The 25,102-nt window shown below is 43.6% G+C and overlaps 1 protein-coding gene across 2 annotated transcripts in view; it reads right to left on the bottom strand.

The window, feature by feature from the left end:
• The window catches only part of EXOC4 (exocyst complex component 4), a 453,886-nt gene that overhangs the window by 331,620 nt on the left and 97,164 nt on the right, over positions 1 to 25,102 (bottom strand). For both annotated transcript variants that reach the window (XM_088468694.1, XM_088468695.1), the window contains exons 8-9: positions 14,777 to 14,922; positions 14,371 to 14,459 (exon numbers count right to left, since the gene is read on the bottom strand). In XM_088468694.1, the coding sequence (XP_088324820.1) occupies positions 14,371 to 14,459; positions 14,777 to 14,922 (235 nt within the window). The remainder of the gene's footprint in view (positions 1 to 14,370; positions 14,460 to 14,776; positions 14,923 to 25,102) is intronic.

Consider the following 25,102-nt stretch of genomic DNA (forward strand, 5'->3'; position numbering starts at 1 on the left):
TGCTGCTTATAACAGAGAAAAAAATGAATTAGGGTCCCCAGAAGAGCCACATGAAGACTTGTATGTTTGTAAGTGGACATTCCTTAATATGTCAATGTTGAACTAAAAGGAACACAAGATTATAGCATATTCGATCATGTTTAAAGTGTATATGACCACTTTATTGTATAGAATCTTCACATGCTGGGCGACTGCATGTACTGTTTTTATTAGGAATCAAATCATCAGACTTCAGACGACCAGTAGATGGGATTAGCGTTCTTGCGGGAGGTAGTGACCTGTCCTTTGGTCTATTAATATTAGTGAGGACAGGTCAACATGTAACGTGAGCAGAGTCATGATATGAGAAGGACAAACGAAGCTGGCAGGAAGCTAAGGAATACGAATTTGACATTGGGGTACTAGCCATAACTAGGAGTTTAAGTTTACCTTCGAATAAGAGGGCATTTCTCAAAGCCCAGGTGCTCTAATGGTATAGGACTGTAAAGGTTTTAGTGAATTCCACACTTGTCTGTATAATCTCTGAGGAAGAATGTGTTTTGTATTGCATATACTGTTATATTGTATAGCAATCTATGAATAATAATAAGTTTAAGGAGATTTTCAGTACTGCTAATAGTCCATCTACAGATCGCAGTAAGCGAGCTGGGCAGTAAGGGATCAGAAGCTGCTGCAGGTACCTTGGACCCTGGTTAAGAAGGGCTTTGAGAGTCAGTGAGCCAATCTTAAAACAGGTAGCCAGTGAAGGGTGCAGAGACACATGTTATGGGGCAGGCACAGGGCTAGTTTGTTAACATGGTACTGCATTTTGTGCCAGCAGTGCAATTCTTCTGCTGGGAGATTGTAATGTGCCTTGCATTGTGTCCAATTGTAACATGGGCTGTATGAACTAATCCTTGGAGAGTGATAATGTACCAACCAATTAGATTCTAACTGCCATTTTTCAAACACAGCCTGTAAAGTGACAGGAGCTGATTGGTTGGTACTTTATCTCTCTCCAAGGATTGATACATATCCCCTTCTATGTTTGAGGGAAATGCCCTACATCTCTCTGTGCCAGCCAGCAAATACAGTAGTTTGTCTCAAGAACTGGTTGTCCTATTCACGGGTATTAAGCCAGCATGTACATGGGGAAGCACGGATTGACTGGGGCTGTAATTTAACCCCAACATCCCCCTGTAAGCGCATTTTTAGCAGACTAAATCCAAACAAGTTTTTTTTTTTACCTAATTATCATATTTATAGGTTGTTTTTTATTATTTTTATTTGTAAACACTTAGATTTATCATGGGGCTTTCACCTATTAGCCATGATGATCTCACCGGGCCTTTGCCACGAGTCATCGCGGCAAAGGCCACACTTACGGCAGCACAGTCCTATAGGGCTCAAAGCAAAATTCAGCGAATTCAGGCTTGGGGCGAGCCACGAAGGGGGCAAGGTGCCAGTCCGTTGCAACGCCAACTTGCACCCTTGGCACATAATAGGATTGACCCCATAGTGTCTTAACCACAGCACGGAAAAATGAAACTAACAAATGTAAATCATTATAACAAATGTGTTTTAATAATGAAAGACAAACGGGCACACTTGAGACGCAATAAAATGTTTAGATACGGATAGCACCACCCTACAGCAGCAAGGTAAATAAATCAAAAAGTGTCTGAAGCCACACCCCTGTATCCAACATACCTTCACCATAAGGTTAGCCTGCCATACTACCAAATTTGATTGGGCATCCCAGGATTACACTTTGTTTTTTAAAATGTGGCTAAACGTCTGAATTTAAGCCCATGTTTTCTGGTACTGGTAATCTTTTGTATTCTAATGCATGGTACATTTATTAAAATGTTTGTATTTATTAAACTAGAAACCTGCCTAATTGCATTACTATCACTCAAGTGCCAGATAAGGTCCTAGACTCGGGCCCTGCACGTTCATGCCCAGAACAAGTTGCCAATTTAATTTCATTGATCCTTATGTGCCTTTGATGCCTATCAGACAAATTGTATTAAGTTATGTGTATTAGTGTGTCTTGAAGTCATTTTAAATATCCAACTGCATGCTCAATGACCGAAAATGATGCAAATGTCAGGATCAAACCTAGGAGCCAGGATGAGTTAAACAAACAACTCTTCAAAAGTTAGGTGCCAGCAGTAATTGTTAAGATGTGTTGGAACCTCCAGGAACTTCTCCAGACTTGCACAATGATACTACATATATACAGCAAATAAATGTATACAGATATGGAATCTCCTATTCATATGAACCTGTTACCAAGAACCAAGAAACAAAAAATATATTCTCATACACAAAGAACCAAATTGGTTCTTCTTGAGTACCTGTCAGGAGCACTGCTAAAAAATATAAGGGGAAGAGTTATCAAATCTTCGAGAGATATAGTGGAGAGAGATAAGTACCAAGCAATCAGCTTCTGTCATTTCTGTAGCACAACCTTTAAAATAACAATGAGAAGCTAATTGGTCTGTACTTTATTTCTCTCCACTATATCTCCCGCCAAGATTTGATAAATCTACCCAATAAGTAGAAGGAGATAGCCGGGTGGAGAGATGCGGAAGATGGGGAGAATTTTCAGGCATTTATATAATAATTTCAGAAGTTCTGTCCCATCTCCTGAATACGCGCGCAGTGGAAGCCTGGGCGTGCGTCCTATTGTCTTCCACTGTGAGGGAGACAGGACAGTCTTAGAAGAAGAGGACTAGCCGCAGGGTAAGTATGGGAGTGAGGGCAGCTGGACGAATCGACGATGTGGTAGGATCAAGATGGAGCCAGAAGCATGGGTCAGCAGAAAAAGGGCAGTGTGGGCAAAGGGGGGGACGGGGAACTGAGGTCTTATAATATTTTAGACACTGTGGGTCTGATTCAGTGATGTACGCTAACCTGATGATTAGCGCACACCTGCGCATGTGCAGACCTCCATCTGTGAGTCTGCTCGCAGTGCCTCCCAGCCTGATTGACAGGCTGCTGAATTTTGAGGCTCAGTTCCTGGGCAGCATCCCCCGGAAAAGCATGATGCCCCCGTTTTCCGAGAGGGACGAGGTCAAAGTCTACGTCAGTGGATGCAGATTTCCTGGCATCACAAACTGCCAGCACCCGGTCAGGCTGCGGTAAACTTCAGCTACCGCAGCCTGGTCAAAGGGGCAACCATCGTAACCTCGGTCGCAGCACTGGGACAGCAGATGCAGCAAGGAGGTGTCTGTTTCCTGCATTTGCATTTTAGACATACATGCCTACTCTACCAAAAGTTGCGGGAGGCTCCAGATTTTTTAGGTAACCCCCCTGCACCCCCGGAAGAGTAGGCATATCTCCAGCATTCCACCCACTTCCTAGTGAAGTAGGCAGGACAGGGAGGTTTTAACAGGAATTTTCGGGTCCAAGAGTAGAGGCGGGGCAAAAATGAAGCAAATTGCGTCATTTAGCCCCGGCCCCTCAGGCGGACCTGCGAATATCGGCTTTTTCCTGTGGTGGGGCGAAGCCTAATGACGTATACAGTCGTGCCCTGCCCCCCGAAGATGTCAACAGAATTTCCTCCCTGGGCTTCTCCTGAGGAGGAGATTAATAAAGTCGGCAAGTAGGATTTTAGATGGACGGAATTGCACAGCCATTTGTGTGCAGCTCTGCAATTCCTTCCATCCCTAAATCGGGCTCTTAGTTCCAAAATACAGAAAATTCCTTAACTGAAATTCTAAAGCCTCAAGCAACCCAGATAACAGATACCATGTATTTAGGTGTCTGCTTATGAATATACAGTATAATATTAATCTCACACAGCCCCATATCTGTGTATTTACTTTAGAAATACATTAGTTTAGTGTTTATTGTTAGTCAACAATTTTAGAGAGGGAAAAAAATTAAAATAAGAATAATTGTGTTCATTTGGTCTGTCTAACCATATGACAATGGAATGCTATCTTAGCTGTACCAATGAGGATTCAGTCCAAGAGTGTAATAATATGAGATATGGTAAGAACTTACCTTTGTTATCTCTATTTCTACGAAGTCCAAAGGGTTCCACAGGATACCTTGGGGTATAGGTGATGACGTCAGGCATCGGGCACCATAGAGTTAAGTTTTCAGCCTCCCAGGATGCACTAGGGTCCCCCTCCTATACCCCGCCCCCGAGCCAAGGCATCTCAGTTACGTACCAAGCCATAGGCCGGAGGAGAAGGAAGAGAGAAAAAAAGATCTGGACACACACAAGAATCACATTCTCACCAGAGGGAGACAGAAAAACCGGTGACCAGAGCAAAGCCCATCTGCAGCACAGGTGCGACAGGGCGGGAGTCCTGTGGAACCCTATGGACTTCGTAGAAATAGAGATAACAAAGGTAAGTTCTTACCATATCTCATATTTTCTACTTCAGGGTCCATAGGGTATCCACAGGATACCTTGGGGATGTCCCAAAGCAGTATCCTTTAAGGGTGGGGACGCTCCTGTGCTGAAAGGAGAATCCGCCGCCCGAAGGAAGCATCCTGAGAGGCAAAGGTGTCAAATGCGTAATACCTCACAAAGGTATGGACAGAAGACCACGTGGCCGCCTTGCAGATCTGGACTGCAGAAGCACCATGTCGAGCTGCCCACGAAGGACCCACAGACCTAGTGGAATGAGCCCTCACAGAAGGTGGAACCGGCAGGCCTTCATGAAGATAAGCTTCTGAAATCGCCATACGGATCCAAGCTGCCAAAGTTTGCTTTGAAGCAGGCCAACCCTTTTTACGGAAACCATAGAGGACAAACAAGGCATCCGACTTCCTAAATGAAGAAGTGCGGTCAACATAAGTCCTTAAGGCCCGCACAACATCCAAAGTGGCCTCACCCACTGAAAGGCCAGGTGAGTTAAAAGCCGGCACAACGATTTCTTCGTTAATGTGAAACCGGGAAACAACTTTGGGATGAAATTCAGGACGAGTGCGCAGCACTGCCCTGTTCCCATGAAAAATCAAGAAAGGGGGTCTACAAGAGAGCCCCTAAATCAGAAAAACGTCTGGCCGAAGCTATGGCCAGAAGGAAAACAGTCTTAGCTGTTAGCCATTTAAGATCCACTGAGCCCAGTGGTTCAAACGGCGGTCCCTGGAGAGCCCTCAGGACCACAGCCAAGTCCAAAGGCGCCACAGGTGGAACAAAAGGCGGCTGAATTCGCAGAACACCTTGCATAAAGGTGTGCACATCAGGGATTGTAGCAATCCTACGATGGAACCAGACAGACAGGGCAGAAACCTGCACCTTCAATGAAGCAAGGCGAAGCCCATGGTCCAGTCCCGCTTGTAGGAAGGCTAGCACTCTAGACAGACGAAATTCCCGAGGTGCATAACCTCTCGGTCGACACCACTGGAAGAACGTATGCCACACACGATGGTATATTCTCGCAGAAGACGGTTTCCGAGCTCTTAGCATGGTTCGCACTACAGAGCTGGAAGCGTCCCTCCTTCCTGTTTGGATTTCCGGATTACCCGCGGAAGAAGGGAAAACGGAGGAAACAGATAAGCGATCCGGAACGTCCACCGGACGGACAGAGCATCCACCAGAGACGCCTTTTAGTCTCTTGTGCGAGATGGGTCATCTGCAACCACCAGGTTAGGTACAGGCGAACCTCCGGAGTGAGCACCATCGTCTGGGATTTTAGAGTCTGAGGCAGTCCATTCCATTTGGACAGGATCAGGAGCTGCAGAGGTCTGGAGTGAAACTGGGCATATTCCACCATGTTGAATACCGACACCATGGAGCACAGTAACCTCATCGCTGAGTGCAGAGACACCCGGAGGCTCTGCAGACAACTGCGCACCCTCAACTGCAAGGCAGAGATCTTTTGCCCCATCACAAAGATCCTTTGCTGTCCGGAGTCCAATAAGGCTCCGAGGTGCAGAATCCGCTGAGACGGGATCAGGGTGGACTTCTGCCAGTTTATTAACCAGCCGTGCCGTTGCAGTACCGCAATGGTCAGGTCCAATTGGCGTAGAAGGAGCTCTGGAGATCCTGCCACCAAGAGAAGGTCGTCCAAGTACGGTAACATGCGGACTCCCTGCAGCCGCAGGGAAGCCGCCATGACCGCCATCACCTTGGTGAAAACACGTGGTGCTGTCGTCAGGCCAAAGGGTAACGCCCGAAACTGAAAGTGGTCGTTGCGGATTGCAAACCTGAGGAACTGTTGATGGCGTAAAAGAATAGGGACATGCAGGTAAGCGTCCTGTATGTCCAACGACACCATGTAGTCCCCAGGTTCCAGCGCCAGAATGATGGACCGTAGGGTCTCCATCCGAAACTTTGGCACCCGCAAAGACTTGTTGAGAGCTTTGAGGTTGAGTATCGGATGATACGACCCATTGGGTTTCTGCACCAAAAAGAGATTGGAATAGAAACCCTGGCCCCTCTGGGAGAATGGAACAGGCACTATAACTCCAGCCTGGAGCATAGTGTGCAAGACCTTCCGCAGTTCCAAGGCTTTGTTCCAGTCTGATGGCAGACCCGTGGTGAAGAATCGAGACGGGGATCTGTGCCGGAAGGAGAGGGCGTACCCATGAGAAACCACCTCGAGAACCCAAGTGTCTGTCGTGGTGACTGACCAACACCGGGCGAACTGCAGCAGGCAGCCTCCCACTTTGGGATCCCCCAAATGGAGGCCCGGACCGTCAGGCCGCAGGCTTGTCATCTGGCTTAGGGGCCGGACGTCTGGTACTCCAGGCTGCTTCCGGGGCTTGGCCGATTTTTTGGGGCCAGCCTGTCGGGGAAAGGACTGTGCTTGAGGCCTACCCTGGGCCCTATAAGGCTGAAAGGACGACGTACCTGAACCGGAAGGAACTGCAACAGACGGGAGACATGCCGATTTGGCTGCCGCCAGTGTGGCTACAATTTTGTCCAGGTCCGGACCAAATAGAACTTTTCCATTAAAAGGCAACGCTTCCAAGCCCTTTTTGGAATCAGCGTCAACCTTCCAAGATCGCAACCATAAGGTGCGACGAGCAGCTACAGCTGCCGAAGAAATCCGAGACGCCAGGGTACTGATATCCAAGGCCGCTTCGTTGATATAAGTGGCCGAATCCCGGAGATTGCCGATCAACTCCGTCTGTTCAGCCGAACAGTCGGAATCGAAGGACGCCTCCAAAGTGTCAGCCCAGCGCTCCATAGCTCTGGCAACCCAACAAATGGCCATAGCCGGCCTAGCTGCCCCCCCGCAAGGGAATAAACGGACTTTAGGCAGATCTCCACCTTGCGGTCCGTAGCATCCTTTAGGGAAAACATGGATGGCATGGGTAATGTGGCACTACGGACTAGGCGTGTCACATGAGAATCCACCTGTGGAGGGGATTCCCACTTAGAAAAATAATTATCCGCAAACGGATAAGCCACCGCCAAATGCCTCTGCGGCTGGTACCGTTTGCCAGGCTGTTTCCACGCCTCCTCAAAATGGTCCACCAATTGACCCGAAAGAGGAAACACTGTGGCGTCATCCTTAATAGCCTTAAAAAAAAGGCATATTTAGATTTGGACACCGGAGGATCTTCGTCCTCAATCACCAAAGCTGTGCGGACTGCCCGAATAAGTCCAGGAATATACACCTTGGACCTAGCGTCCGCCTTCTTAGTACGGAGAGGTTCCTGGTCCGAAAGATCTAGAATCTCCCCATCATCAGACGTCACGTCGTCATCCTCATAAGGAGCAGACAGACGCCACCGGCCGCTTATGTGGCCGCAACACAGACTCCCCTTGTAACACATCCGACAAGTGCTGTACAGAACTAGTCAGGGAATTAACCCACGCAGGCTCCTGAGAGACCTGGGGAGGAGAAATAGGGAGACTGTGGGGTACCATCAATTGCCTCGGGAAACCCTGGATGGGTGACGACACCACTGATTGCTGGGACAATCCCATCTGTGAGAACGCAGGCTGCGGAGCTAACTGGCCCACCAGGGTTGTAAGCGCTTTGGCGAAACAAGCCCAGGGTGGCTCCTGTACCGGTGCTGTGACAGTAATTGGCTGCGCCAATAAATAACACTGCCGGCATAGCCCCTCCGCGCTACCCTCCCCCTCCGCTATAGATACTTTACACGTAGTACACTGAAGCTGGAGAGGAAAGTCACTCTCAGACATGATGGTAAGTATGTGACCCCTCTCACCAATACTTATTAGTATAGCGAGAGACCACCCTGCAAGCACCGTACCGCAAGGGCTTTAGCAGAAAGAACAGGGACAGTAATAAGGCTGACAGTAAGAAATTAAAAGTACAGGCAGCAGCGCTAGCACAGTCACATACAATGTACAGAAAAATAAATCCTGCACTATCAGCTCTGATACTCAACTACACAGAGTCTGGTAGGACACAGCGCTGCATACACAGACCTGACCAAGCGGAGGAGAGGTATGCGGGGGGACCCAGACCACGATGCCTCCGATCTTAGGCTTCCAGCAGCGTTCACCATGCGTTACTGAAGATGGCCACCGAGGAGCATAGAGGAGGCTAGCCTGGAGGAGGAGTGCTGCCACAGGGCCAGTCGGCATGTGCAGAGACGGCTGTGTGCAGCGGGGGAGGCGCCGGCTGTGAGACAGGGAAGGCGCGCTCCCCTGGCATGCATTTAACCCCTGGGACGCCGCAACGCTATCGCTCTGCCGCAGTCCGCTGTCCCAGGGGGGTAGTGGAAGCGCAGGTTAATACCTGGCTCCACGCTGCAGCCAGTCCCCAGGGAGCCCCCTGCCTGGGGACTTTGGACCATGTTCAGCAGGGTCCCACCATGGGACCCCTGCTGCTTACCTGTTGTCCCCCTTAGATACGGCCATGGCCCAAAACATCTGGGGTCACCGCTAGCTGTGACCCCAGATGCTTACCAGCATCCCTGGATCGGTACCGGCGTTCTGGTACCGGCGGGGTGTAGGGAAGACAGCGTGGACGTCAGTATTGACTGTCCATGCTGTACTTCCAGATGTGCAGCCACCGCTGCAATGAAGAAAACTTCAGGGGCTCTTCTAAGCCCTCCTCTAGCAGCTGCATCCGACACCGGCCGGGCACCAAACGAAACTGAGATGCCTTGGCTCGGGGGCGGGGTGTAGGAGGGGGACCCTAGTGCATCCTGGGCGGCTGAAAGCTTTAACTCTATGGTGCCCGATGCCTGACGTCATCACCTATACCCCAAGGTATCCTGTGGTTACCCTATGGACCCTGAAGTAGAAAATGTATTTTTAAATGCAAGTAAATGATGTCTGAATTAGCCTCTATGTTAATAATAAAGACTTTGCTGTCGCACCAGAGATACTTTTGATATTTTGTATACCTGTATACTGAGTTTAAAACAGAAAAGGAATATGCCCGCACTCAGTTTTACCCATATCATACATGGTACCAGCAGCATGGCAATATTAATGCCATAAATGTATACAAAACAGAAAAAATACAGAGTTTAAATCAGTCTTGGAAATTCCTCCCCCTCAGGCTGTGGTCTTAATGAAATCTAAGTAACAAAATCAAGAAACAAATTATTTTCTTACACGTTAAAACCCTCTGCTGTCAAGTGCCTGACCCTAGTTTGATAATCTTATTTCCTGAGAATCAAAAGCTGGAAATGTACGCTTCCCAGAGTGCTAATTGCAGCCCTGCTCTGTTGCTAATCAAAAAATTGGATGTTTTGCATGAAAATACTTTACTAATTAATTCTCAGTCATAAAGCTCCCCGGTTTTAATAACCTACTTTGATTGGATGGTCTTTGTAGAGAGACTGAGGCTAATACGATAAGTTGGAAAAAACACACGTAGAAGAAATAAGAGGCCTTACAATGCCTGGCTAAGGTGATTGCATGAATATCACAGAAAAAGGATATCTCTCTGCTCCTGTTATAATAAAACAGAAATACTGAAAAACAAACATTGTAATAACACTTTTTTTTTAAATGCAGAAAAAGTGAAAAAAAAAAAAAAATTATTGGAAAATGTGCAGTTTTTTTGTGCGCACCCCCTGAGCAGGTGAAAACGTACCCAAAAAAAATCATTATTGTAAAGGTAAAAGTGTGGGGACACATTGCAGAACATCTGGTAAACCCCTTCTAATAAATAATCACGCACTTGAAGGGTTTAAAAAGCATTATATGGACAATAAAGAAAAGTCCGTTTTCAGGTGAATTTCTCTAAAAAGCTCAATAATTGGTTAAGAGATGTGGGACAGATACGTGGAGGTGTAAATGATGTGGGAGAGATACGGGGAGGTGTAAATGATGTGGGAGAGATACGGGGAGGTGTAAATGATGTGGGACAGATACGTGGAGGTGTAAAAGATGTGGGACAGATACGTGGAGGTGTAAAAGATGTGGGACAGATACGTGGAGGTGTAAATAATGTGGGACAGGTATATGGATGTGTAAATAATGTGGGACAGGTATTGGAGGTGCAAATGATGTGGGACAGGTATTGGAGGTGTCAATGATGTGGGACAGATACGTAGAGGTGTAAATTATGTGGGACAGATACGTGGAGGTGTAAATGATGTGGGACAGATACGTGGAGGTGTAAATTATGTGGGACAGATACGTGGAGGTGTAAAAGATGTGGGACAGATACGTGGAGGTGTAAAAGATGTGGGACAGATACGTGGAGGTGTAAATTATGTGGGACAGATACGTGGAGGTGTAAATTATGTGGGACAGATACGTGGAGGTGTAAAAGATGTGGGACAAATACGTGGAGGTGTAAATGATGTGGGACAGATACCAGCCATTTGACACATTTTAAGAACCTCCAGAACTTATGGCCACTATCAGCCTTTTCTATGGCCCTGCTATCTCAGTTGCCATTTTCCAGGATGGTTTATCTACTTTTTAAGCTCTTCTCCCCAGTCACAATTTGTAGAAAAGTCGAACTACCGCTGTGCGAGTTCTGCAACTTGGCATTTCTATTTGGATCTCGCTATTTTTAGGGGGCCCGCATTAACGCAATGTCTGCAAGTTTCATAAAACTAACTCACTTTTGCAAACTTGCTCCTAGTTCTTAAAAGGAGAGAGATATGGGCACTCAATGACATAATATCTTCATTCATAAACAAAATCATATTAGAAAATCAGCAATATTAAAACAAAAACTATTACTTATAGCAATACTTACCCTGGTAGCCCACATAAACATTATATTCCCAGCAACAGCTCCAAGTTATAATGCTAGTGAAAAGATGTTGACTGTTATCAAATCATTCTGACTCCTTACAGCAATTTACTTACTGTAAATGCACAACACTACCTCTAATCTTGCTGAAAGGATACAGTCTTGCAATATTCTAGAATTCAACAGACAAAAACAACAGAAAAATGAGTGTAGTATCTCTAAAGCTGCATACACACGTAACGATTTTAGTAACCAGCGATTTTCGTTCCGATTTTCCCTTGAAAATGTAAAAAAAAATAGTTTACAAAAATCGTTGGTTGCTAAATTAATGAACGATTTTGTCAGCGACTCAAACGATAAATGATTTTTTAATCATGTATACAGTGAATGGACATCGTTCATTCTGTACAACATGAACTATTTTCTGAATGAAAATCATTATATTGGACAGTCAGAATGGACGATGACTACAAACGGGAGCGTGCTTGGACGATTATCGTTCACCCCAAAAAATGAACGACGTCGTTATAGTTAAATCGTTCAAAAAATCGTTACGTGTGTACGCACCTTTAGTTATAACTACTGAAAAGGTGCCTGCATCTTAAGCTGGATACACACCTAACATATATATCTGCAGATTGAGTGATCTGCAGATGATGGTTCTTCAAATACACTGAACAACCATCATCTGTCACCTAGCCGCCGGCCCTGCTGGCCAATGGTCATGCCGCAAACCCCATCACCATGGCCGTTGCAAAAAAGTGTACGGGCGTGCGGCTGTTCACCCGTACACACACAGCACGATGGACAGATATCTGCAGATGATGGTTGTTCATACACGCTGAACAACCATCATCTGTCACCTGGCCGCAGGTCCTGCTGACTGGGGGGGCGTACTGTGACCCACTCCGCGGCCTCCACTGCAAGTGTACGGGCAAAAAGGAGACTGCCCGTACACTTATATCTGCCATCGTCTGTGCAGCACTGCTGATGCAATATGTATGTGAACGCCATCGTTCACAGACATCTCACTGGTACACAATGGCCGACGGTCACACGATATATATTGGCCGATCAATTGCTCACCCAAAATATCTGCCAGTGTGTACCCAGCATTACAATCAAACTTGTATTCAATCACTGGGTGGTTAGTTATAAAAGATAAACAGCAAGCATATTCTAGAACAGTGTTGGCTAACCTAGACACTCCAGTTGTTGTGGAACTATATATCCCAGCATGTCCTGCCACAGTTTTAGCATGCCCTAATAGCAAAACTGTAGCAGTGCATGCTGGGTTATGTAGTTCCATAACAGCTGGAGTGTGAAGGTTAGCCAACACTGTTCTAGAATGTCCAGAAATAAGCCAGCACACCATATTTGAAAAATGGAAAAAAGGGTATTGATATAACATCATGCCATCAGCCACAATAAAACGTGTCACCAAAAATGCTGTATACTTTTCATGTCACAGGGTACAGCAATCATGAATCAGTCACATAGTACAGCAGACGGCCATTTTCGGTGCTGACATGCACCATCATCATGCGGCATAGTGCTGCTATTTCCAGAAAGAGTGAAAATCATTAAACCATGAGGCTAAATGGAAACACCATGTGGCGATCCCCACCCCCAAGCATGCACTCACATGAAAAACCAAGAATACAATGCATCTCATTAATGACCATTTACTGCTCCCATAATGATCAGGTTATAATAGATGCCTCAAGGGAATCTGTATGTAATACCGCCGGGAGCATGGCTGGCAGTTCTAATCCCGGCAGCGTCAGGCCGACAGGGCTGGAAATCCCGGTCATCCCCAGGTAAGTACTAACTAACCTAACCCACCCCCCTAACCCTCCCTTAGGGGTGCCTAACCCTAATCTGCCCCCCAAGTGCCTAACCCTAATCCCCACCTTCCCCGCTGCCTAAACCTAAGTCCCCCGTGGGGTGCCTAACCCTAACCTCCCCCCGGGGGTGCCTAACCCTACCCTCCCTCCCCCTAGCCTAAACCTAACCTCCCGGGGGGGTGCCTAACCCTAAGTCTCCCCCCCGGAAGCCCTAAACCTAACAATCCCCCCACCGCGGCTGTCCGCTCGCAGCGCCCGGCATCCCTTCGATCGGGATGCCGTACGCCAGTCTCCCGGCGTCTGTGAAATGAGCGGCGTCTACATATAGACGCCGGTTATTTTTCCCTCGCCGGGATATCACAGTCGGGAAGCCGGCTGACGGTATAATATCAGCCGACTTCCCGGTTACATCCCGCCTCATGAATCCCCCCCCCCTTCCCTCCAAAAAAATGTAAATAAAAAAAAACGAAGTGCATGCTCAGTAGGGTATCACAAAACATATGCCCATTAGCCTAGAACACCTACATTAAATAAAAGAAAATGAGAAAAAAAAACTGGAGAGGGAGATCCAAACAACAACATGTAAAGAAAACAAGTAAAGCTACATTAAGATCAACAGAGACCATTGCACTCAAGGCATATATCCATTTTGCTCCATGCTGAAGGAGTAACTGCCACGGTTACCCCCACTTTTGAGTGGTGGAATATAGTCAATCATCATAACTGTGAAGTCCAGTACATTATGACCCATTTCTTTTAAATGCCTGGAAACAGGAGGAGTGCCAGTATCAATTGAAAGAGAGGCTTTTTGTTAATAGAAGATCTGTGTAGAGCTATTCGCTATTAACATCCCAATAGTTTTACCAATGTAGATACGGTTACAAGGGCATGTTATGGCATACATCACAAATTTGCTTTCAGAAGAAAGCCGATGAATCTTATGTATTAGAAATAGGGTCCTTAAAATGTTCCCCAGTGAGCATATATCAACAACTTGTACATTCTGTACATCTGAAGGTACCAGGCTTTAGTGGTAACCAGTCTGTCTGACATTTATGATGGTGGCAGAAATTGATACCTTTGTCAGCACAATAAAGAAACAGAAATGTGTATATACTAAATTTACTTAAAAGATACTAATCCGCAATAAAACCATTTCAACAAATAATCAATTAGCTATTATCTGCACAGTGCACGCACAATGAAAGCAAATGTCTGACTGGCTCTTCAGGTTTAGTTCAGATTTACAATTTCATAAAAAAATTGAAGATCATTTTAAATTTCAGAACTCAAATGTGATTTTTAACTTTTGGGAACAATACAGCGTACAAGCAACATATATGGTTTTTTTGCTGGGCCTGTAGTTTGTAAAGAAAAGTTTCACCCATTAAATGCCCACCTTTAAATTGTCATGCAAACACATTGCTCACCTAAAAGTTCTCCACTTTTGCTGTACAGCTCTCGTCTCTGTTCCCGTAAGTAGGCACTCATGCTAATTGCATGAGAAGAGGACTCAAACCTAAGGAAAATATATTTAATATGATTACACTTTGTTTAAATACAGTTAAAAAGTATTAGTCATGAAGCTTAAACAAGATAGCTTGATGACACAACTCACATTCCTCATTCCAATTGCACTTATGCCAGAGGAGGAACAGATATAAGATTTACAACTTGTAGCCCAAATTCCTCTTTTATGAAATAGAATAAACACACAGAAACTAAAAAAAAATATTAAATGATATTTCTTTATAAATGTATATAACATGTTATCTGCACTTTATGTTAGAAATATATTTAAATAAAGAGATGTGAAACAAAAGCATCAGAACATACTTGAATAGAGAGTTTTTAGGTCTCTGGGCTTTCTTCTTTGCAAAAAAAGCTGCAAATTCTCGGCCTGTGCTAGCATAGCTGAGCTGGGCTGATGGCTCCGAAGAGGTCTTGGTGTTCTGCATATCCAGGTATTCAGTCAGAAGCATCTACATTAAAAAGAAACATGTACTGTACAGTCAAATAAAAGGGAAACTTATAAAGAATACTTAAGCTTTAAATGGATGTCCAACAATTAAACGAAAAAAAGGGTACTTTTACAATTAGGAAATTATCTCTGAAAATGTCTTTCCTGGCACAAAACAGGTCTTGCCCAGGGAATCTCCAGTTTGAGCCAAAGTGGGACCCTTGAGAAAATCAGGCTGTCTGACCCACCTCCACTGTATCACGCAACAACTTCTATTTAGCGGAATAATTAAATTTGAAAGTCCCACTCTCAATTACTGGAATGAAGTTCATTACAAGGGACCAGGTGGTCATGTGACAGTCAGTTCCTGCTGCACCAGAGTTCTGTCAAGTACAGTCCCCCCATCCCTAACCCCAACCCCCTCTGCCCGCGTAGCCTAACCTTAACCATTGCCTAGTGCCTATCGTCCCACAGCCTACCCCTAATGTCAACATTTAGACATTGTTGAAATTGTTATTGGTGACCTAATGTCTAATAAAGGGTAACAACATTATATCTACTTTACATATAATAAATCTCTGCTTTTCTCTTTATATACATCTAAATACATATACACACAGATATCACAGTACACATATACATGCATCTCCGATGCATGCTTCCTGAGTTACAGAACACTGCAGTCATACTGTTGCAGAGTGCAGAAGCAGTCTACAGTAGACATCAGGTCGCCAATAACAATTTCATTTATATATTAAATATAGGCAAGCTGTGTGTGTAGATTGGAAAATCTAATTTGTAAAAGAAAAACACAGATTCAAGACAATACATCATAGATGAGTCTTTGCCATAAATGTGATTGTAAAGAGCACCATATTGATGAGGATCATGGGATCAGCTTATTTACAGGCCGATAAATAACAGACAGAATCTAACTCCATGTAATGTACTTAGAAAGACTAGTATTTTTCTGAGAGATAAAAAGGAACAAAGACATCATAAAAACTACAGGGTAAGTATATCATACCATAAATGGGTCTTATATACATGTTGGCCACTATGAGCTAGATAATGAGACATTGTTTGGTGCTGGAATTCCACTTTAGCAAATTATACAGTACGGGTGCTGCAATGACCTATAACATTATGTAATACCCTGCTTTTGCATTCCTTGATATTTATTTTATGGCTGAAATGAGTCAGATCATTCCTGAAAAGAAAACCACTAACCAAGTAACTAGACAAACATATAGCAGGTGCTTTGCATGCACACCACGTGCCAAATTGAATTGGTTCAAAGAAAAAGGTGACCCAAAGCATCTAATATGTTTACATTTTGATTTCTACATTCAATTACAATACAAAGATATTGAATGTACCTGCTTATGTATTTTTGCAACAGTGTGAGATGTTCGGAGAGCTAATAGGTAACATGACTTCAGGAGTAGCAGCTTGAGTAGCAACAAACATTTGTTGGTGGGGCTTTATGACATTTGGAAACAAACAGCAGTAGTATTAAGTGCTGTAACTTCTAAAAGTTAATTGTTAAATATCCTGGTCTGTGATGTCAGAGAGACTGCTTATATGAGAGCTACTCCTAGGCACCAATGACATTGTGATAATAAAGGGAACAGCTTATAAGCATTACATGAAAACCTCTTGCTTCTAATCAATGCAAAATGTTCTATTTCACAAATGTATTTAGTTTTATATAAAGTTAGTAATACAAAAAATAATTACGCTCACTTCTTTTAACACAAATCATATTATTAGTGTTAACACATAACAATTTGATTTCCCATACTTCAGTGTCAACTACCAGTTCAGACAAAACCCTTAAATCTGCACAACCTAGGGGTACGTGGCTGTTACATATTTAGTTAAAAGAAATCAGCGATGCACAAAAAAACCATATACAGTAATTCAAAGCAAACATTGCTTATAATGGATTGATCTCTTATTTGTTCAAAGACAGACAGACAGACCTGTAAACACTGAAAGTGAGCAGACAGTGTGAGAAGGATGAAGATGCACATATATGAACATAACAGTAAAATATAGTCCAATTGAATAAGTTAACAACCTAACAATGTGCTGTTGTAACTTGCTACTGTAAAAAAAAAAAAAATAAAGCAGACAAAACATTACCAGAAAGCATTGATGGTAATTTAGGTAATGAACTAGCTGCAAGCAGAATTAAATCCATTAGCAAGGACAATTGTACAATTAGAAACCCCATTAATGTTGATTCACTAATGGTTTTTTTCTTATTTTTTTTTTTTTTTTTTTTAACTCAATGAAAAGAAAAATTAAAACCTTTTACTTTATAGAAGCACTTTAGCAAACTCGGGGAGAGGGCATTTAATTGCTTAAGCATCATAAACTCTCCTAAAAGGCTCCAGGCAAAGAGTTTCCATGTTTTGCATGTTCCCTTAATAAGACGATTTAAACCATTAACTCTTAAGGTGGGAACACACTATACAGATATATCTGCAGATGATGGTTATTCATACACACTGAACCACCATCATCTGTGCCTGCCCGCAGATCCCGGCAACCAGCGGGCGTGTCCCACCCCCCTCTTCACGGCTGCCGCTGTCTGTGTACGGGCTGTCTACCGACCGCCCATACACATCTGTCGATGGACAGATATATTTGCAGACATATCTGTCCATCGGCTGTGCAGCAAAGCCAATGCGATATGTCAGTGAACACCGACATTCACCGACATATCGCGGGTATACACTGCCCGATGGCCAGCAGATACACTGGCCGATCAATTGATTGGCCAGTGTATCTATCACTGTGTACCCAGCTTCAGTGACACAGGAGGCAATATTAAACTTCAATTTAACAACAGCTAATAAGCAGCATATAGGCATCCTTACATAAAATATTTACCGGTAACATAGTTCAGCTATGAAGAGATTAATGGAAATACTGGGCAGAGAAGTGACAGTTTGTTTTTCCTCATCAAAGGCAAATGCTAATGCTTAGAGTTCCTGCACAGATGAGTGGTCTTATTATTATAAAAACGTACAATGTGCTCTGTCATAAAGGACAGCTGTCATTCAGTCCTGCCTCTTACACTTCTGATGGATAAACTCCAGGTCCTCTGAACAGTTGGAAGGAATATATCAACACTTGTTGTCAATACTGTGATTCCCCTGTATCTGCTGCAACAGATAATCTACTTTACATATCATAAATATCTACTTATCTCTTTATATACATCTACATCCATACCGGTACACACAGACATTACAGTACACATATACATGCATCCCTAAAGCATGCCTCCTGAGTTACAGAACCCTGCAGTCATACTGTTGCTGAGGGCAGAAGCAGTGGCATTACTAAAACAGATGGCAGCTGCCCTGCCTCTCAAAAGGAGCAATAAGTTCACTTCACATCACCACCATCTTCATCATAAGGAAAGGAGCATGAACACTGCATGAGATGGCAACAGTGTCAAATGGACAACATCATGTAAAAACAGAGTTTCATTGGAAAATCTAAACAAAGAACAAACCCGACTCGCATTCCCCCAATACAAAATTCAGAGAGGACGCATGTTCTGATCGAAGTAAACCCGCATATAGAACTGCAATGTGTATCCACTGTGAATACAGATGAGACATAGTGAACCTGTGAAGATATAAAATATATAAATATTCCTATCCAGCCATTGAGACAAAAGCATTTCCACTGCGAAATGTGCGCAGGTGACATCTGACGAGCCAGCTATCTAAACCCTTACTCTAAAGCTGCCCATCCACTACCAGACCTCAAAACGACTGTACGATTACGACATTGTAATCGTGCTGTCATTTCAAATTCTGTGACGTGCCTACACTGAACGATCAGTCATTCAGTGTAGGACTTCAATCATCTGCAAACATGCTGAACCTGATGTTATTGTCAGGTTGTCCAGCATGTTTGCCCGATGAAAGATGTCTAAATGACCAGCGGGAGCGCGCATCGCTGGTCATTTTAGACATTTTTCTTAATGATTTGCAAACAATTTATGAACGATAATGATATCGTTATCGTTTAATCGCTCAATTTAATAGTCTAGTGGATGGCCATATTAAGATTAATTTTAGCAGTTAGATTTGAGATAGGCATTTAGTAATACTAAGGGCCAAATGTAATAGGGTGTCTGTTTTGGTAAATTGCGAGTTTGGTGCTAAACTCGCAATTTTTCACAACTCTCCAATGTAATAGGGTGTCTGTTCACTAAAACTCGCATTTTTCAGAGTTACTAAAACTCCCCATGTTCAAACTCGCATCCAGATGTTTTCACATTGAAAACAATCAACTCGCCCAATGTAATAGAGTGTCTGTTTCAGACTTGCAAAAAAAATATTACCAAAAGTCCCCAAATATTAGACCTGCTTCAGGCTAGCGAGTATATCCTGAGCAGGTCAGATTAACACAGAAACATGCACATATCCATGAGATATGTATATGCTTCTGTGTGTACTTATGTAAAATGTTTTTAAATTTAAAAAAAATTACGTGCACCCCCTCCCCAAAAGCATAACCAGCCCTGGGCTTTATAAAGCCTGTTCTGGTTCTAAAAATACAGGGGCCAAAATGCGTAGGGGGCCCCTGTATATCAAGAACCAGCACAGGGCTTTGTTGAGCTGGTCCTGGTTCTGGAAAATCACGGGACAAAACGAGTAGGGGTCCCCTGAAAATTCCAGAACCAGCACCGAACTCTTTCTAGCGGGGGGATAATGCCACAGCCAGGGAAAACCTTTCACCGGTTTCCCCGGCCAAAGCATTATCCCTGACCGCTAGTCAGTCCAGGCTGGGGGTCCCTGGGGAGTTGGGGACCCCCCAATAAAGGACCCCCCCCCTGGAGAAGGGTGCCCCTCCCAAAACCAGGACCAGCTCAACAAAGCCCTGTGCTGGTTCTTAATATACAGGGGCCCCCTACGCATTTTGGCCCCTGTATTTTTAGAACCAGAACAGGCTTTATAAAGCCCGGGGCTGGTTATGCTTTTGGGGAGGGGGGTGCACAGTTTTTTTTTAACACACACAGAAGCCATCACGGATCTCACTGATCTGTGATGGCTTCTCTAAAACTCGCACCTTTTAATGCTACTCGCATTAAAAGGTGCAAGTTTACATAGTCCTAAACTCGCAAATGCAGTAGCCTCGAGCTGAAAAGTTCGCAGGCTATTGAAGTTGCGAGTTTCAGTACAAACTCGCACTTTTTAAAAGTGCATGAAAGTGCGAGTTTGTACTGTTACTAAAACAGACACCCTATTACATTTGGCCCTAAATGCCTATTCAATGTACGTGTGGTATCCGTGTCTTTTCCATAAGCTTGGTATGGTATATCTCCTGGCGCTACATCTATGCAAACTTCATATTAATGTTTGCTGAAGTGTGATTGAATTAATTAGCCCTATATATCCACAAATAATCCTAAAACCTGCACCAACAGCAATCCCCTATTTTGTATATCTGGTATAGAATATCTATGTGACTACTATTGTCTTTACTCCTGCAGGCTATATTAATATATAGCATTAGGACTGCACGGTATCAGCTTTATAAATGTATTCAAATACCCCACTAGCTTATTGCATGTCACTTAAAATAGAAAAATGGAACTATCACATATGGTGTCCTTTAATAGGCAGAATTATGAGAATGCCTGGTAACTAGCAGGTTTCTAAATTATAAAATAGAAATATGTACAACAAACCAATGGTATTTTCTAAAAATTGTTTTATTATCACAATACCAACAGTGAATCTTGCTGATGGAATGCAGTTCCCAAAATCACATATCAGAAACATTGTAACATTCTGCATATAAGCACCAGTGCTAAAGATTTAGTGCTGTTCCCTAGTGGACAAATTAATAGATTGTCTATAATATTGTAGGAGTCGATAGTTCAGCATATAAATTCCATAAAAAATTGAAATGGAATACTTATTTGCTCAAATTGAAAAACATAAGTGTCTCTCTCTACCTGTTTAAAGGAAAGACTGTGAAACCTCAATATTGTTGCGGCCACTCACCACTCAAATGGAATCAGTCCTAGGTATAGATCAAAGTCCCGGGAGGTAGGTAGAGCTCAGCCGTTTGTCCTAGCCAATATTGGCAGATAGCTGGGAGTCGGCTGCTGAGTGGATGTCAGCTGGAGTAAATGCCGCGGCTGCTGGTCCTGTGTGTCGCCACATCAATGTGGTACAGGTAATTGCAGGGGGCGTGCAAAACAGAGGTTTTTTGCAGTTAGAAAAAACCTGTTACTGAGGAGAAACGCGTCGGAGTCTACAGGTTTCCCTATTGAACTGCCTACCTTTTCTGGATTGCCAGCTCATTACCTATTACTGTGCTGTTCTGTACTCCTTCCGGGTACAGAACACACTGGAGTGTGGGAGCACGGTGCACGGATCTTCCTGCCACCCTTGTCTTTCTGGTGCAGCCACCTTTAAACAGCCAAGGCACGGCGTCTGGGCTGCACGCCCCCTGCAATTACCTGTACCACATTGCTGTGGCGACACACAGGACCAGCAGCCATGGCATTTACTCCGGCTGATCCACTCGGCAGCCGACTCCCAGCTGTCTGCCAATATTAACTAGGACAGACGGCTGAGCTCTACCTACCTCCCGGGAACTTTGATCTATACCTAGGACTGATTCTATGTGAGTGGCCGCAACAATATTGCGATTTCACGGTCTTTCTTTCAAACAGGAGAGAGAGACACTTATGTTTTTCAATTTGAGCAAATAAGCATTCAATTTCCATTTTTTTATGGGATTTATATGCTGAATTATCGATTCCTACAATATTATAGACAATCTATTAATTTTGTCCCTCAGGGAACAGCACTAAATCTTTAGCACTGGTGCTTATATGCAGAATGTTTCACTGTTTCTGATATGTGATTTTATGTTGATTTTAGGAACTGCAGTTCTATCAGCAAGATTCACTGTTGCTATTGTGATAATAAATCAATTTTTAGCTATTACCATTGGTTTGTTGTACATGTTTCAGTGATTTCAGGTGCAGACGCATATTTCTATTCTATTTTCTTTTTTTTTTTGGGTGGGGGGGTATCTAGGCAGGAATCCCCTTGTGTCAGCTGCCAGCGAAACACTGATGATTTCTGTCTGAACACAGCGCTCCACAACTTCTTTTTCTATCCTAATTTATAAAGCAACAAAGTGTAAAAGTGTAACCATAAACCTTATTGTTACCTATTAGTTAAGCAGAGTAAACACGGAAGCATTTGCCAAATGCAGACTAACAACACACAGACATAAAGGTGTAAACATGTTCTGCTTTTTAAAGAGCAATACACTATTTTGTGTGGAGGAACTTATTAGCACATGTTCTTAAGACAACCCGAAGCCACAGTAAATAAAGAACACTAGCTACGATCTGATTACCTCTACCCCTTTAAATAAAGGATAATAATAATAATACCCTTTTCACATCACAAACCCCGGGATTTTGAACACTGGTCCAACCCAGCTGTGGCCCGGGTCAGACCCCTTTCACACTTCACCTTCGACTAGGGTTATTCCCTGTTTGTCCCTGTTCACACTGAATCCAGGTCAGCCATGTAAAACCCTATGGATGTCAATAAAAAGTTACTTTTTCAGGCTCACAAAGATAAGATCACAAAAGGGAACACAAGGGGAAGCCGACGAATGAAATCCCGATGAGCGGCTTCCCGACTGTCTAATCCCGGCAAGGTACTAATGACAGGCATCAAAATCCCGACACCTGTCATTAGACCTATGCTGGGAGCCCAACACCCGGCATACCAAACTAAGGTAAGCCGGGTGTGGACAGCCGCGGGGGGCGGGGGTTAGGTTAGGGTCTGCCGGGGGTACTTAGGGTTAGGCCCCCCTCCCCAGGAGGGTTAGGGTTAGGCTAGGGGGGGGTTAGGCACCCCCAGGGGGGAGGTTAGGGTTAGGCACCCCCCGGGAGACTTAGGGTTAGGCTGCGGGGAAGGGGGGGTTAGATTTAGGCACTTGGGGGGGCCTAGGGTTAGGCACCCCTAAAGGAAGGTTAGGGTAGGGAATTAGGTTACTGATACTTGCCTGAAAGAACAATCAGGATCTTCACCTCTGTTGGGCTGCCGCTGTCGGTATTAGAACCGCTGGCCATGTGGCCGGCGGTAAATCATACTGATTCCAACACAAGGCAGGGATGGGGACTGCTCACAGCTTTGCAGGAATCATGGCTGATGGATTACCACTGTGTAGCCCTGAGTTCATGATTGTTTGTGCTCTACTGCTATTTGATTCAGCCAGTGAGAGCATGATGCAGCTTGTGGCAGCATAGTGTACAGTTCACTTCTTCATCACTCCAATTAGCCATCACTGTAATGACAGTAGTGGTATTAACTCCTTTCAAACTGCCAGTATTCTACCTCTGCTGTTGTCTGCAGTGTGCTGTCTGTGTGTCTGGCTGCTGACATCATCAAGTGAGACCTAGGATCATCCAGTCAGTGGTGTTTGCAGAGTTCCAGGTGGGATAACCTGGGTAGGGCCTGTTCACACTGCACTTCAACCCGGCTTGTTCCCATGTTCAACCCTGCTCAATTGCAGGGTTGAAATGCCAGGTTCACACTGCACCTCAACCCGGGTCAACCCAGCAATATCCCGGGTTATTTTTGCATTGTGAAAGGGGCATTAGAAGACTTTGGATAATTATACCAAATATATTGTACAGATAGCACAAGGAACTGAATAAAGCCACTACATCATCTTGACTTTTAACAGTACTTTATTGGTCAATATTTTTCACTAAGCAACACGAATATTTAGCAGCATTTAAATGGATTAAGAAATATTCTAATTTAATGGGCAATACTGGAGAGTGCCCTGATATAGAATACACTAACCTTAGTAGTAAAACAAAGATAAGGTATGTGCTATTCTAGGGAGCACCACCCATGAAAAAATAAGAACCTGTATATCTCGATTTTGAGAATAAGGAGCGGTTTTGATTATTGTATGATTTCTTTTTCCAATGCAGACTGCTCTGCACTACTTTACATAGAGACATGAGACATGAAAAGCATTCTAACCCCAGGACAGTGGATTAGACTAGATTGTCCAAATCTACAGTAGAAGCACCAAAGAGAAAATAATTGTATTTTAACTTGCTATTAAATATTTTTGCCCAACAGATACCACCCATCAGCAACTTTTTCCAACACATCACACTTCCCAGAAACAATGTTATGTGTACATACTAACATATGTGCCATTTACAGCTCATGGTGGATTACTTTTATAGGAAGCATGCTTTACTCCATGGCCGATGCAACTAAGCTCTAACCTGTCGTCCATTTACAGCGGATACAGCTATTTAATGGATTGGACAAATAAGTGTACAAATGCAGCATATGTAAATGTTGAGAATATTTGAAGATGAAGCAAAATATTCATATAAGAATTTCTGCCACCTTGTAAAAGCCCAACATTTTTCCCGTTCAGCTACATGTAACAGTGGCATGTTGCAGTGCTAAAGACAAAATAAAAAAGCTTTTTATATATATATATATATATATTTTACTTTTTCTTTTTAAGCAACGTTTTTGATCGGGCGCGATTTTGCTCTAGAGGTTTCACTCGTAATGTCCCCCCCACCCCATTACAGATTTAATGCTATACAGCTCTATAGATAGAAATACCCGGAAGAAATGTTAACTCTTACATTATATTACACTGATATGGTAGTAATAATATCCATCTGTTTTCTGAATGGTATATGAGGTAAAAGAGACTAGATAATGTGTGTATTATTTAGCAGATCGCAACACACATTTATTTTGATGCTAAGTTATTCAGATATTGTTACAAGCTGTAGAAACTTTGGAGGTGCACAGTACATGCTACTTATTGTGGCAGTATTATTTTGTGACAACTACAGCCAAATTTAGCATTCTAATTTTGATTAGTTGACATACTCTGCTATACTGTATACAAATAATAAATAAAATATATCTGTTTTGCGATATAGTACAGCGCTATTTCTATAATTTGGCGGTCAGACTTTACAAATAGAACACGATTTCCTCATGAGAGTTTGGGTATATCTTGTAGTAGACAATTATTATACTACTAGAGTACGGAAGGTCATGATTCCCATCCTCAGGTTAGGGCACTCATCTGTCATTATTTGTCATACATGTTTAAAACAAATTGTGGTCAATCAA

Source organism: Taudactylus pleione, unplaced genomic scaffold (genome assembly GCF_031769625.1).
Source record: "Taudactylus pleione unplaced genomic scaffold, aTauple2 ptg000086l, whole genome shotgun sequence".
Classification (NCBI taxonomy): domain Eukaryota; kingdom Metazoa; phylum Chordata; class Amphibia; order Anura; family Myobatrachidae; genus Taudactylus; species Taudactylus pleione.